The following is a 15,981-nucleotide window of genomic DNA, read 5'->3' as shown; positions in this document are numbered from 1 at the left end:
CACACCCAACCTATGCAGAAAGATTAATTTGAATCCGTCCATAACGTTTGGATATATCATGTTATATATTGTTTGCTGTTGTACAATTAACACCATGTTCTGTCATGGATGTGAAAAACCTATAATCACATGGTAGCTGAGTCTATGGGCATATCACGTTCACACCACAGACAGGTCGTGGCTCTCTGTCCTTTACCGCCTCCTTTCTGGTCTTGCACCCTCTGCTCTTTCCATGCTTCCCCTCCCACCCCCCACAGGATTCTTCAGGGTGTGCAGCGTCTGCCAATAACCTCCTGGGGCAACTACCTAAATCTAGAATCGCTGTGCTCACCTCCACTTATTCCTTGCTCTTTTTCCCCGCCTGTGTAACCAACTTCCACATTCTCCTCGATCTCATTCCTCTCTCCAGGTATTCAAGACAGTTGTGTACCACCATCTCTGATAGTCCCCAATGCAAAACCATGTTACTTTCTACCCCCGTTAATCACTGCCCCATCCTCCTTTCTCCCTCCCCTAGCCCACCTCATTCCAAATTTAGATTCTCCTTCCTGAGTATTTACTTCTGTATTTATCTTGTCCACCATGTGCGTCATCCCCTCACCCTCATCCTTCCCCATATCCCTTAGTTGTCCAAATCTCTCTCTATTTTGTCCGTCAAACCTGCTGCTGGTGTGCTGCCTCTCTTTCTGCTGTTCCTTTTGTTCTGTTACATCCTGATCCATTCTATGTTCCAGGTCCTCCACGAACCTTGATTTTGTATAAAATAAAATAAAAACACTCAGCACCAAAATACGGCCCAGATAAGATTTGTCCTTGTTTCTGACTTATCTCAAAAGTTTAGTTTGTCATAGGTTTGTGTGACTCATCCTTGTCATTGTTCATATGACTGCAGGTTCGCATCAGATAGATTGAAAGGGCATGGCAGTGCAGCACCCCGTGTAGGTTTGAGGAGGAATTTGGCATTTGTTCAGGGTGCCGGCGATAGGTCGCATCCTCTTTGTGAAAGACATAGTGGGATCTTCAACGTGCACCAACTTATTCGTCTTCTTTTGTATGCAGCACACGGCTGTGAGTCATACGTATAATTGGCTGAGGGAAGGGGGGAGCGGGGGCAGAGCACCACCTTTCCAAAGCTCGCCTACTCTTCCTGAAGGACACGGTGGGATCTTTAACGTCCATCCTGATATCCTGATAATTTATAGCTCGGCAGGGATTCAAACCCAGGCTAGGCAGCTGAGTCTAGGCCATCCTGTCGGCCCATTCTATGGCTTTTAAAGATGCTGGAGCACACCAGAGTGATTTTCTCCCTCTCAGTTGGTGCACAGTTTAAAGTAACGTGAATGATATCTGTTTTAAACCATGGTTTGTTCGTCCTTCTCCAATACCTAATACCTTCATTTATTGGTAAATAATCCCTTTTTGTTACCTCCACCACCGAAGGTGGACAGACATTGTGTTTTCCACCCCTACTTGTCTGTCTGTGAGGAGGATATCTCAAAAAGTTGTGGACGCATTTGGACAAAACGTGGTGGGGCAGGTTGGGTGGGTGACGAGGATGGATCGATTACGTTTTGGTGAAGATCCGAATCCGGATCCAGATATGGTAATTTTTAAAGTGATTCTTCACCATTTAGAGATGGGGCCAAAAAGGATATGTAGCACGATATTTCAAAACGTTGTGGCTGAGTTATGACAAAACTAGGTAGATGCGGTGATTCGGTGACGAGAACAAGCCGATTGTATTTTCGTTCAGGTCGAACTCCAGATTCAGCCAATTGGTGGGATACAAAATGTAAACTGTTCAGCCTGGCAGAGGTACGCTCTCTACCAAGTGCCATTGCAGTTAAGTTTGTTATTTTATTTTATTTAAATTGGACGTTACAAAGGACCCAAGCTATTTAAACTAATTTAGTTTAAAATTATGCCTTCTTATTTGTGTGGGGCATGTGCTGGTCTAATGTGTTCACCAACATTCTTTCATATTTTGACCCTCGCCAGAGGAGAGGGTATTAGTCAGGGCCCTTAGGGATATTTTGGTTCAAATTCTTCCAAAAGCATCAAATTTGGCGCAGATGTTGCCCATGCCATACTCTTTCGATTTTTGACGGGCGCCAAGGGCGGTATGATCCGGGGACCATACCGGTCCATCCCGCCATGTCACCTGACCTATGACGTCATAATTAGGATATGCATCCAATCACATGGCGTACTATAAGTGGTCAAAGTTCAAAATGAATCGATCGAAAAATGAAGGCAGGGATCCATTTTTAAGGTTTTCATAAAATCCAATATGGCCGCCAGGTCACATGGCCTATGACGTCATATTTATGGCATTTATACAATCATGTATACATGAACCCGGATCATGATCGCACAAAAATTAAACACAAGGATATGGCATACAGTTCATAAAACATCAAAATCCGTACCTTTGTAATTAGACTGATGAACTGCATATGCCTGAAAATTAGGAAATAGACATGTAACTATTTCCTCTAATTGTCAAAAATAAGGTCAGAGTTCGATTACCCAACCCAGAAACATAAAATGGTGAACCTCACGTAAATCTTGACAAAAAACTCAAAAACCGACATGTTTGACTCAAAAATGACCTTTAAGATGACCTTGAGGGTTGACCTTGACCTCGAATCATCAAAATAACATCATAATTGGATTCCTCAACCTCGAAAACCCCTGAAAAGTGGCATCATACATGATTCAAACCCTTTTGGTTATTTAACTGATTTTCCTCTAATCCGGGTGGCGGCTCTTTAGTATTTCGCCAAATATGGCCCCCCCGGGGGGGGGGGGGGTGCCCGTCTTGGCGCCCGTCAAAAATCGAAAGAGTATGGCATGGGCAACATCTGGGCCAAATTTGGTGCTTTTGGAAGAATTTGAACCAAACGGCCCCAAAATATCCCTAAGGGCCCTGACTATATTGCATTTGAATCCATTTGTTTGTTTGTTTGTTTGTTTGTCTGTTTGCTTGTCCACACAGAATAAGTATGATTTTCTCTTCAACCGTTGGTCCGATTGACAGGAAATTTTCACCGTAGGTGCACCTCCACCTGTATAATTTTAAAATGATTATGACGTCATAGGTCACATGGTACAGGCGCCATCTTGGAAAAACCGAAAAACTTTGCACCTCTATATCTCCGAAAGCGCTGAATGGAAAAAAAATTGAGACATGGCTCATTGCAAAGAACTCTCCATGTGGAATAACATCTGTTAGTGATTATGTCATAGGGGCCTCCATTATGACGTCATACTTCGACAAGTATAAAACTTCATCAGATCGAGATGAAATTTCCTGAGCATCACCTAGGGATAAATTGGAGGAGAAAAAACAATGATGACGTCATCGGTCACCTGGTTCGGCCGCCATATTTGTTTTAACACAAAAGCCTTAAAAACCACTGAAAACACATCCTGGCAAGGGTATGCAATCTCTGATTGCTTTTTCCAGTTTACTTTGTGAACTGGTGTTCGGTGTTAGGAGTTGGTGTTAGGCCGTTCTTTTGGGTATTGGTTCCATGTTTTATTGATATGGGGAGCAGATGTGTGTTCCATTCAAATTCAAACAGGCAGCGTTTGTTTGTTTGTTTATTAATTTATTTCCAATGACACTATAATAACACAGAAATGGTTAGATTTAGTTTGTTAAACAAGGGAGGACTTGATTTATCCTACTCAATCAAGTGTTCTGTACTCTGTTCTGATATATTTAGCCCTCGTTATTTAGTGAAGAGGCCATATTGTCTTCCATGGCTTTTGAAGTGAGGTATGGAGTTCTGGAGTCTGCCATTCCAACTTCAACAAACATACCTAAGGTGCGAGCCTCACGCTAGTCCATCACCAAACAGCGATGAGTAAATATAAATGAACCTTTTCCTTTTCTCTTCCTCTTCCCAGTTGAGGAACTGCCAAAGACGCATCTTTATTTAAAGAAGATGTCTTTTATTTAATTTATTTTACCATTTTTTTGCATACAAAAATCGACTCGTGGAGGAGTGACATTACAGAGGGCAGCATGTTCACAGACAGAGGATGAATGGGAAGCAAGGATGCAAAGATGTTGCACATGGATAAATGAGTGGCATCAAGGAAGAGCGGTGGTGGGAGATCGAGAGGAGAAGAGAGAGTGGTGTTGGGTATGCAAGGATGCATGAGGTGACGATGGGCAGTGCTATTGAAGGACTGAAAGAGTCATGAAAACATACAAAGGGAGTCGGTTCCACATCACTCTGAGAGAATAAAATAATGGGGGAGACCGTTCAGCTTGGAATTGGAGAGGTTAACCAGCTTATGCTTATGCTCAGGCTCAGGGGGGAGTGGGGAAGGCACTGCTAAATACAGAATTTCTGTACAAAATGCTGCCATTGGGCATGAATAAAGGGGCATCAAAGCTCAATTTAAAGTGGTGGGACATTGCAACTTTTGAAATCCAGCACCCATTATATATTAGAATGGGAAATAAAACGATTTATTTGGGCCTAATGGGGATAGAAAAGATCAAGATTGATGGGTAGAAATGATAATGGTTTTAGATGATCTGAGAGGAGATTGAAGAGGTTATGGAAGTTGGTTCCACAGGTCGGGAAAAAGAGGAACGAATGAGTGGAGGTGAGCAGTGATCCCGGATTTAGGTAGTTTCACCATAAGGGGGTCGATGGTGGGCCGTGTGTGCACTGCAAAAACCTAGAGGAGAAGGGGGCAAAGCATGGAGAGGGCAGAGGGTGCAAGACCAGAAAGGAGGTGGTAGTCGACAGAGACACCACCGGCTTGTTTGAGATGGGAACGTGATAGACCCATAGACTTGGCTTCATTACGGGAGATCGCAATGATGTTGAAGGCCCTGGTTTCTTCCATGGCATTAAGCTATGCAAGGTTTGAGGCAGGGAATCCAGGCCAGAGGGGAGAGCAAGCAGTACTTGATCAACCTGTGGATGATGGTCATGTAAGTGGGTAGGAGTTCAGGTGTGCCAAGGAAGGAGTCTATACAACTAGGAACAGCCCAATCGGCGACTGGTTTTGTTTGAAGGCCAACTTTGAAATGTGGTTTGCTGAAGAAGTATTGAGCAGTTTTCTCAAATTGCTGTCTTAGAATTAAAGCCGCTCCACCCCTCATTAGATGCCACCTTCCTTTACGAGTCCAACATTGCGTCTTTTAAGCATAAATTCATTCCTCTGTTTAGCCAGGTTATGGACTTTATTGTACTTTTTGCGGTTATTCTTGATAAAAAGTTACCAGACTCGGTGCCATTGGGTCTGAGGTTGGCGGTTTGAATCCGACCCTGGCCGAGTCACACCAAAGACCAAAATGCTACTTGCTGCTTCCAGTTTGATGCTCAGCATTTTAAAAGGATACAGCACAAACAAACAACCACAGGCTGGCAACCATTTTGCAGGCTTGATGGGCCTAATGGTCTCCTGCAGTTGATGGTCCTTGATTTAATGATGAATTCCGGCTGGGTTCCAGTCTGGGAAAGACACTTGCTGCACGCAGGTCCTTGCCTCAATGAGGAAGGACCAAGCGCTGGCGCAGGTTCTTGAAGGCCAACATGATGGGGAGGTCTATATCAACGTTTCCGCATCCGCTTTCAGGACCCTGGCAGTTTGTTTTAGCCGACTTAACCGACCGCTCAGGTGCTACACTGTTGCCCTCACGAGTCGTCAACAATACAAAGGCTTTAAAAGCCCAGAGCGGTGGTAGCGGGGACGCCCAATATCGTCCATCGGAGGGATGGCACACACATTGATGAATCTCCATACCTGTGAAACTCCAGGATAAAGTTTAAAATTGGTCGAGATTTAAACCCAGGCTAGACAGCCTTGGGGTGAGTGTGCATTCATGTAGGCCATCCTATCAGCCCAATATTTCATTGGAAAGGACCAACATATGTGCAAAGTTTTGCTTCATGCCCAGTTCGGTCGTTTGCTTGATAACATTATTCACTTTGCACATTCCCACCAGAAATTGTGGCTTTGATGCCATAATCGGGTCATTGTGCAATGTGTTTCTGTATGGGTGGCGTGCATCACCACCTCGTTGCGCAACACCATGAGCACACCGGAGAGTTTGGAAGTTGACCGTACGCCATTCATTGTACTTCACAGTTGAGCACACATACGTGGGTTTGACCTCGGTGACATTCAGCTTGAATGCCAATGTTAAACTTTAATTAATTATTACCTCTGTATGAAAAGCAAGATTACCTATTCGTTGTACTCTTTCTTGTACGTCTGTTCACTTCTTGGTCCTTAGTTTGGCTTTTGACCCCCTCTGTCGTTTTTGCATTACCATTCCCAGCTGGTTCGTTGAAGGAATTTGCCAAGCTCTTGGGAAACGTCGAGGATGAGAGAGAGAGGATGGTAAGCATTTGTAGAACCATCTTTCTAGCATTTAACCTTTTCACCCTTCATATTAACCCTAGCTCCTGTTTTTTTTTCTCCCTCTTTGTAGATGGCTAATGTCTCCGACGTACTCATCACGCCCCTGGAGAAGTTCCGCAAGGAGCAGATTGGAGCAGCAAAGGTGCCCCCCCCCCCCCCAACTTCCTCGGTGTTACTTTCCTTTGTCACGATAGAAGAAATTTCTAAGAGGTCTTGAGTTCATTTTTGATGAACTGAATATTAATTTATTTATTTATTTATTAACCCCCCTTCCCCCTCTCCCTTTCCCCCATTGATTTTTGCTTGCACTACTTTAACGAAGAAATACTTGATTTTATTCCAAAAACTGAAAATGTCTCTCGATCCAAAAAGCTCGTCATATATTTGAACTGCTGGCAGTTAATTGACATCGTTTGTTAAATCGCTTCCCACAATGCCTTCGGTACAAACCTGCCCTTTGAAACATCTGCACTTGCTTGGAAAATGCTTCCTGTGGTCAATTTGCCAAATGCATTCGTTTGCCACGTGTAACTATCACTGTTTCTGCTCGAGATGTCATTTTATGAATATTGTTTGTTTATTAAAATATTTCATTTTTTCCGTGAGTATTGTTTATTTAGAATTTATTTGTAGGAGGACGTAGTTATTGTATTGGAGAAATTGTGTTAATAGGTTTGATCCTTCACTTACCTATGCCTGGTCTTGGCTTAGCGGTTAGGGTGCCGGCTTGGGATCCGAGGATCCTGGGTTCGAATCCCGGTCGATCGCTGAATTAACGCCAGGGGGGTTGACTCAGCCTGTCATCCTTCCGAGGTCGGCAAATTGAGTACCAGCTTGCTGGGATGAATGATCCCGGTGTGTACCCCGATTTAGAATAGGTACACCGTATCCCTGCGCATCGTAAGAGGCGACTAAGGGTTGGCGTCAGGAAGGGCATCCGGCCATAAAAACATTGCCTCAAACAGGGAACCATGATTGTCATGGGGCCTGCAAGGCTAACCCCCGCTCTAGCGGGGAAAAATGGCCTTAAAACGATCATTCATTCATTTTTCATTTTCTTCACTTACCCCCCATGGCGAACCTATGCAGGAACAGCGGAAGCGTTTTGAAAAACAGAGTGACAAGTACTATTGTATGTTGGACAAGCATCTGGGCTTGTCTGCAAAAAAGAAAGAAGCTCACCTTTCGGAGGTATCTGCCGTACGTACGGTCCATAACTACTTACAGATTCTGCCGTACGGGGTCCATACCACCTAAACTCTGGACAGATTCATTTCCTGTGTACCTATCCGTATATGTTTGCCTCATAGCCTCATTCACGTCTGTTGTTGTCCCAATTGGATGAGTAAGTGGAAGTCGAATTTCTTTTAGCTTTGGGACGGTGATGTTCTCTGCAAGGCATGCGGCTAGGAGCCTGCGATAGAGCCGCATTTCATTCCCCAGACAAGGTTTCCTTTGTGTTCGGCTGGGCCACCTGCCAGCCACTTATTGAGCCAAGAAATATGGGAGCTGTAGGCGAGCTTTGATTCTGTCCGATGCATGATCGCATGAACTCGTGTAACTCTGGCTACATGGTGGTGTCGGTGCTGAAGTGGATTTGAACCCGATACCCTTGAGTTGCTGAGCACTACTCCATGTAATGTACTTCTCTCAAGCTTCGAGTCCTGGTGACATCAATTTGGGTCGACTCGTTTCACATTCCCATCTGAGCACTTGATTCATGATGCAGGTGTCCGGGGTGATCGGTTCCAGTTGAATATGCTGCACGATGTTGACTTGTCCATTGTCTCCGACTGTCACTGTGATTCCTGTAAAATTACACAAATATCCCCTGATATCCTTGTCTTAAATGTAATAAATAGTCCTCCATGATTACTGTAAGGGAAAAAAGAAATCGCTGCTCATTTTCTCGAACCTTCGATTTTAATGGCTGCCTTCTCGGTATGAGCACCATCTTATCGCCACTCAATTCTTCCTTATTTGCCTCTCTGTGCCGGTTTTACTCTTCCTCCTGTTCCCTGCATTCACCTTTCATTACGCACACGTCTTCCTCTTGCGCTTTATTTTCGATGCCTCCTCCATTATCCTTCCTTCACAAGAAACTATTTGCCATTTGGTCCTCTACTTGTGTATCCTGCCTTTTTAATACGCTTGTCTTCCATCCTCATCAGGCAGATTCGCAACTGAATACAGAGAGGCAGATGTACATCGAGGCTTCATTACAGTATGTTGTCAAAGTACAGGAGGTCCACGAATGCAAAAAGTTTGAATTTGTGGAGCCGGTACGTTGCACTCCACATTGTATCTCTTTGTACGCGTACTTCGGTGGACGTGACTGTGATTGATGCTTTGTCTTTGTATTTGTCCCTTGGACAGCTCGTGGCCTTTCTGCAAGGCCTATTCACCTTTTACCACCAGGGCTACGAGATGGCCAAAGAATTTGGGCCGTACAAGCGCATCTTGCAAGGCAACATTCAGCAGGTACAATGATGGGATGGTATGGTACTCGCCTACCACTCGTTACCTCTTCCCCGACCCCTCGTTCTCATTCGGCTTCTCTACCTCTCATTACCTCTTCCCCGACCCCTCATTCTCATTCGTCTTCTCTACCCCTCCTCGTTAACTCTTCCCCTACCCCTCATTCTTATTCAACTTCCCTACCCCTCGTTACCTCTTCCCCTACCCCTCATTCTTATTCAACTTCCCTACCCCTCGTTACCTCTTCCCCTACCCCTCGTTCTCATTTGGCTTCTTTCCCCCTCCTCGTTACCTCTTCTCCTACCCCTCATTCTTATTCAACTTCCCTACCTCTCGTTGCCTCTTCCCCTACCCCTCGTTCTCATTTGGCTTCTCTACTCCTCCTCATTACCTCTTCCCCTACCCCTTTCTTATTCAACTTCCCTACCCCTCGTTACCTCTTCCCCTACCCCTCATTGTCATTCGTCTTCTCTACCCCTCCTCGTTACCTCTTCCCCTACCCCTCGTTCTCATTTGGCTTCTCTACTCCTCCTCGTCACCTCTTCCCCTACCCTTCATTCTTATTCAACTTCCCTACCACTCGTTACCTCGTCCCCTACTCCTCATTCTTATTCAACTTCCCTACCCCTCGTTACCTCTTCCCTGACCCCTCGTTCTCATTTGGCTTCTCTACTCCTCCTCGTTACCTCTTCCCCTACCCCTCATTCTTATTCAACTTCCCTACCACTCGTTACCTCTTCCCCTACTCCTCATTCTTATTCAACTTCCCTACCCCTCGTTACCTCTTCCCCTACCCCTCATTCTCATTCTTCTTCGCTACCCCTCGTTACCTCTTCCCCTACCCCTCATTCTTATTGAACTTCCCTACCCCTCGTTACCTCTTCCCCTACCCCTCGTTCTCATTTGGCTTCTTTCCCCCTCTTCGTTACTCTCCCCTACTCCTCGTTCTCATTCGGCGTCTTTCCTCCTCGTTACTCTTCCCCTACCCCTCGTTCTCATTCGTCTTCTCTACCCCTCCTCGTTACTCTTCCCCTACCCCTCAGTTCTCATTCGGCTTCTCTACCCCTCATTCTTATTCAACTTCTCTACCCCTCGTTACCTCTTCCCCTACCCCTCATTCTTATTCAACTTCCCTACCCCTCGTTACCTCTTCCCCTACCCCTCGGTCTCATTCGTCTTCTTTCCCCCTCCTCGTTACCTCTTCTCATACCCTTCATTCTTATTCAACTTCCCTACCCCATGTTACCTCTTCCCCTACCCCTCATTCTCATTTGGCTTCTTTCCCCCTCCCCGTTACTCTTCCCCTTCCCCTCGTTCTCATTCGGCTTGGTGAGGCGTTGAAGCGTTCTGCGTGAGAGCTGTTCGGGTTAATTTCGGATGACTGAGAAACCTTTTCTTTGTTTGGTTGTAGACCCGGTCCAGCTTCGAAAGCACGCGGCAAGAGGTGGAGCTACTACTACAGAAGCTGAAGGCATCACTGAGAGACCACGTATGCCTGGACCAACACGGCAAGCAAGGGTACCTGTGCGTGCAGGAGAAACGTGAGGAACACAGTGGGATTTACATTGCAAACAAGGTTGTGTTGTTAGTTTTTGTGCAGGTGATTAACTGCTTTAGTAGAGCTCTGCTACTTCGAAAGACTATAGGCCCCAAAAAGTTTTTCTCGTCACATGACGCTTGCGCGGTGGGCTTTACTCTGGCTTTGTCGCTGCCAGGCCTCAGGTTTACGGATAACCTGGAGCAGCTAGTGTCAGAAGAGTGCTTCTTACACGACTCAAATAGATCGGTTTTGCATTTCGTTAACTTCCTTTATTTAAATAATAACATTGTAATTGGGGCTTATTGCAACCACCCTTAATCTCGTACTTTCCCCAGGGCATTTTGGAACGGCATCGGTGAAGCATTACTGCATGTTTGACAAGGCCACACGCCTCTTCAGAATGGTGCCATATGACCCTAAGCCAGGCGGCAGACTGGTATGCACCTTTTCTTTTTACTGAATCTTTTCCCCCTTTTTATTGAGCCTTGAGAGGTCGGTGTGTGAAATGTTTTGCGTTTGGGATCATCATCAAGTTGTGCAAAATGTAATCTCTTACCTCGCATGGTGCTTGGCATGGCCTGTTTCATGTAAAATTGGCTCGACTTGTATTTTTCCTCAATCTGTCTGCATCCACAGCCGGTCCTTCACCCCCAAAACAGCAGGTAGCCAGGCCTTTAAACATGAACTTGTCATTGAATGAGTCATGTCCATTGTCCCCCTCAATTGTGATGTGAATGAATGTTGCAATAGGTCGGCATTGGAGTTTAAATAATTTGAAAAGCTTGTTTGCACATAGAAATGCGGAAGAAGAAGAATGTGGAAGAAGAAATGCGGGCAAGGGGGTTAACAAGGGGAGATGCAGAAAATAGGACAAAATGGAGAAGATTGTCATGGGGGCCGCAAGTCTAACCCCCGCTCTAGTAGGGAAAATGGCCTTAAAATGCATGTTGTTGTTGTTGTTGTTGTTGTTTGCACATCGACTATAAATTGGTATTGCTGGATTAAAACCAAGCTTTGGAAGGCTGTGCTCTTCATGAAGAGGTGATGCAAGATCCTCTATCTTCCAGGTCTTCTGTTAAAACCAATCTTACCAGCTTATGACACACACACACACACACACACACACACACACACACACACACACACACGCACACACACACGTTTTAAGGCCATTTGAGCGGAGGTTAGCCGTGCGGGCCCCATGACAATCATGGTTTCCTGTTTGAGGCAATGTTTGTATGGCCAGATGTCCTTCCTGACGCCAACCCTTAGTCACCTCTTACGATGCAGAGGGGTACGGTGTACCTATTCTATACCGGGGTACACACCGTGATCATTCATCCCAGCAAGCTGGTACTCAATTTGCCGACCTCGGAAGGATGACAGGTTGAGTCAACCCCCCTGGTGTTAATTTACCCAGGATCCTAGGATCCCAGGCCAGCACCCTAACCGCTAAGCCAACACCAGGCCAACATACACACACGATTTTAAATGCCCCATCTTTGATTTGCAGAACGGCCTCGTCACCACGGCACCTGGTGAGACGGACTGCTTCCGCCTGAAGTCGTGCATTCGGCGGAAAACAGACTCCATCGAGAAGAGGTTTTGCTTCGACGTGGAAGGGGTGGAAAGGTTGGCACAATTGACATTGGTTGACCGATAAGAGTCGTGCTAGAGTGTGACCATGTCACACTAATTGTAATTGAGCAACTGGTTTCCATAATGTCGATACTTTTGTTTGGGTGGTACAGGGTGGTGCTCAACTCGTTCAGAACACGAGGCTTGTTTTACAGATGTCTCGGGTTATTTCTCCGCTAATAACTTTGTGCCTTGTTTACAAGTTGCCATCGTAGTTGCTACTCGACTTGGTTTAGCAGTAACCAACCTGACAACACGACTAATTGATGCCATAAGGCTTGTCAAAGGGTGCTGTTTAGTTTGTGTTGGAATGATATGTTGCACCATGTTGATCTTCAATAGTCACCATGTTTCCATTTCAAGTTCTAGGCAGCTTGATATCGGCTGTTTTCAAAAAAAAAAATTGCGTAAGTTCCCGTTATCTGCAGCTGCCATATACGAGGTAGTTCCCCATTTTTATAGGATGTCTCTGAGGAATGCAAGATGTCAAAAACTCGCTCCTTAGGAATGCAGGATCCTACCGGCCTCCATCAGGTTTTTGTGCCACTCCCGAATGGTTCTTCTCTGTCGGTTGTCTTCCATAAGCCGTCCTGAAGCCTCGTTGAACCTGTGTAGCTGATTTGGTCTCTATAAACTGGGCAACACGCTGCGCTTTGTCATGTGGGGAGCCATTTGCAGTTAATGTGACGTCACGAAATAAAAGAAACTCCGGGAAACGAGAAAAAGTCAATAAAACCTTTGAGGAATGTTCTTTCGCATGCAGCAAACTGCGTCTTTGTATCTCATTTCATTGTTCTTATTTATTACGGTTGACTTCAAGATCGAAAACTGCTTGGCCACTTTCCACCAAGTTCTGCATATCTGCCCATGGTACGCATGGGCAAGTCATGGGTGCAATATAAATTTGATCCCCTACCCCCGAACATGGGGGAGATGATTTTTTCATTTAGGGTGTATATTAATATTTGTGGAGCTTTGTTGGTACCTTTTTTTTCTTTTTTTCTTTTTTTTAGGCTATCACTTATTGCTCTGCGGTTCCCTTCATTTACCATGGATTGATCTGACTGACTTTCTATCCCTGGATAGTGTCAGCTGCTTCTGCTCCTTGATCGCGACTGCTGTTGATCTGAATAGAGATCACCTGTCCTGTGAAAGTTGCCTTTCCCCCCTCTCTGAAACTCTAAACTGGAGTATTTGGAGCTCTTTGTGCCTGCTTACTCTTTCGATCTGCTTCCTTTCTTTTCTCGGCACGTGGGTATTGTGATCCTAGTGTCTGCGCACTTCTGTTTGTCAGCAGAATAACTTGACAATATGAGCAGCTAGAATCACCAAATTTGGCACAGAGCTTCATATATCTATTGTACATGCATACGTGATTAGCCTATGGCCATGGCGTGAGTAAATATAGTCCTGTACTAAATTTCATTTTGTATTATTCCTTATTAGCTGCCCTCGTTGTCCAGTTATTCTGCCAACAAACAGACAAACACGTAGACAGGATCATCGCAACACTCCAGCACCATTTATTCAACAAAAGGAAGAGTATTTTTGTTGACTCACTGACATTATTCGACTCTGCTTTTGTACATTGCGTAAAGGGAATATGAAAGCTCAAGCACATCGTTGTGCAAACTGTTCATTAATTTTGATGCTGCATGTGTTCTTGTTATTATACAAACACATCAAAGTGTATGAGCCTGGTTCCAACTCAAATAATCTCTCGGCTATCTAATGAAGACAAAGTCTAATGGTTGGCTAATTAAGCTTCTCACAACTACAATGGACATTTTCAAACAAATATTTTTCGAAAAATATGGCCCCAAGGTTTGAAAAAATAAACCATTCTGCATTTGCAGGATAGTTCATCAAATAGTTTATAAAACACTAGCAGACGTACCCGGCATTGCCGAGCGGGGGAGGGGGGAGGGGGGCAGGGGGAGGGGAGGGAAGGGAAGGGGAGGGGAGGGAAGAGGGGGGGAGGGGGCAAGGGGGGGGTAGAGAGTGGAAGTGGGGGGAAGGGGAGGGGGAGGCAGGAGAAGAAGGCGGTTCATATATATGCTGGTGGGTGGATGTGGCTCACGTTTGAGTTAAGTGTGATGCCGAACAGGAAGAAGAAGAAGCCATACTACCAAATTCGTACACTTCTGGAATTGTTTGATTTATTTGTGTTCAAATGGCTGGTGATTGTTTTGTATTTATTTATGTGAATGTGTACTTGTATATAACTGTCATTAATTTTAAAAGGCTTAGGCACTATTGAGCAATTTAAAAAAAAAAACTCCAAAAAAACGATCGTTTTTTTTCATGATTTATTTTTGCTTAAAACACTCCCAGGCACTCACTGATGAACCTCTGAAAGTTTGACGAAGATCCGTTCAGCCATCTCTGAGAAAAATGGTGACACAGACAGACAGACAGACAGACAGGCAAACACACACACAGACAGACATCTCTCTTATCTAGTAGATGTCATGTTAAACATTAAAATGCCCCGATTAAACTAATTTTTAAAACTTATGATGCACACCCTCACACAAACACTCACACACACACACTGACACACACACACACACACACACTCTGACACACACACACACACACACACACACACACACACACACACACACACACACACACACACACACACACACACACACTCTCTCACTCTCACACACACTCTCTCACTCTCACACACACTCTCTCACTCTCACACACACTCTCACTCTCACACACACTCTCTCACACACACATACACACATACACACACACTCTCTCACACACTCTCTTACACACTCTCACACACACACACACGCTTTCTCACTCTCACACACATGCTCTCCCCTCCCTCCCCCCTGACACAGACTGATTACAGCGGCCTCTCCCATCCCTTCGGGAATGGGAGAGGCTCCTAAGTGAATTGCATGGACAGTGTATCATCACAGCATTCAAAAAGCAGTTCTGGCTGTGCCATGACCACTTGTAATAATCTATTATTTTGAACCAACTAAGTTGTGTGAAACTGAAGGATGAAGGTTTGGGGGGGGTTGGGGGGGGGGGGGGAAGGAGGTTGTGGAGGGGTGGTGGGTTTTGGTACTAGCATACAGAGAAACAATTCAGGCTTATTACCATTAAAAAGGTTTTTGTGGCCTTTGGACAAATGAGAATAGCAGACGTCGTTAAGTCTGGGCAGGGTGAGTGGCATGGTTTATGCAGTTTTTGCGATACAACACAAACCCTATTTTCTTTTCTTTCTGAAAGGGCAGATCGAACATGATAACCCTGTTTTGGGGCCTGTTTGAGGAACCTGCACCAGAAATTGCTGAAAGCTTGTTCCTGTTTTAAACGGCATGTGTGCATCCATAAGATTACTAAGCAATGGGAATGCAAGAAATCATAGCAGTGCTGTGTTAATAAAATGTGACGACGCAAATTATTGAGTTGGCACTCCCAACGGCCTGTATTTTGACGTCACAATAACCCGAGCGAATTGAAACGTGCAGAAAAGTTTGGATGTCTCATTGGAGCAGGTTGTGGCGGTGCGTTAACAGTGGATTTTATTTTTGAAGGGACAGACTTTGTGAATCCACAAAAGTAATTGTGGTAGCAAATATTTTCTTCGGAGGAAATTCCATTACAAGCTACTCGTAGGAGAAAGGCTCGTACTCATCGTGGCTTAATGCATCTCTCGATGGTGAAGGGTCGCTTAAAAAAAATTATCGGATCCAGATCCAGATCTGGATCCTCACCAAAATCGATAAAACAGCTGTTCACCACCATCTATTATCTTCCCCCATCCAAAACCTTGATCTTTTCTACCCCCGTTAATTCACCACAGATCCACGTTTTTGAATTACCAACTTCTTTCCTGGAAGTCCTTGGTGTCCTTCTGTTTTATACTTCTCCCCCCCCCCCCCCCCTTCCCACGCCTC

The 15,981-nt window shown here is 45.0% G+C and overlaps 1 protein-coding gene across 6 annotated transcripts in view; it reads left to right on the top strand.

The window, feature by feature from the left end:
- LOC137439650 (rho GTPase-activating protein 42) overlaps positions 1 to 15,981 on the top strand; it is a 76,832-nt gene that overhangs the window by 26,089 nt on the left and 34,762 nt on the right. For all 6 annotated transcript variants that reach the window (XM_078767914.1, XM_078767912.1, XM_078767917.1 and 3 more), the window contains 8 exons: positions 6,314 to 6,375; positions 6,467 to 6,538; positions 7,486 to 7,587; positions 8,568 to 8,678; positions 8,773 to 8,877; positions 10,286 to 10,415; positions 10,750 to 10,850; positions 11,928 to 12,046. In XM_078767914.1, coding sequence (XP_078624040.1) covers positions 6,314 to 6,375; positions 6,467 to 6,538; positions 7,486 to 7,587; positions 8,568 to 8,678; positions 8,773 to 8,877; positions 10,286 to 10,415; positions 10,750 to 10,850; positions 11,928 to 12,046 — 802 coding nt within the window. The remainder of the gene's footprint in view (positions 1 to 6,313; positions 6,376 to 6,466; positions 6,539 to 7,485; positions 7,588 to 8,567; positions 8,679 to 8,772; positions 8,878 to 10,285; positions 10,416 to 10,749; positions 10,851 to 11,927; positions 12,047 to 15,981) is intronic.

The sequence above is a fragment of the Myxine glutinosa genome, chromosome 14, assembly GCF_964187855.1.
Source record: "Myxine glutinosa chromosome 14, kmMyxGlut1.1, whole genome shotgun sequence".
Lineage (NCBI taxonomy): Eukaryota > Metazoa > Chordata > Myxini > Myxiniformes > Myxinidae > Myxine > Myxine glutinosa.
The sequence above is the reverse complement of the archived record's forward strand: the minus strand, read 5'-3'. Positions and strand labels throughout refer to the sequence as shown.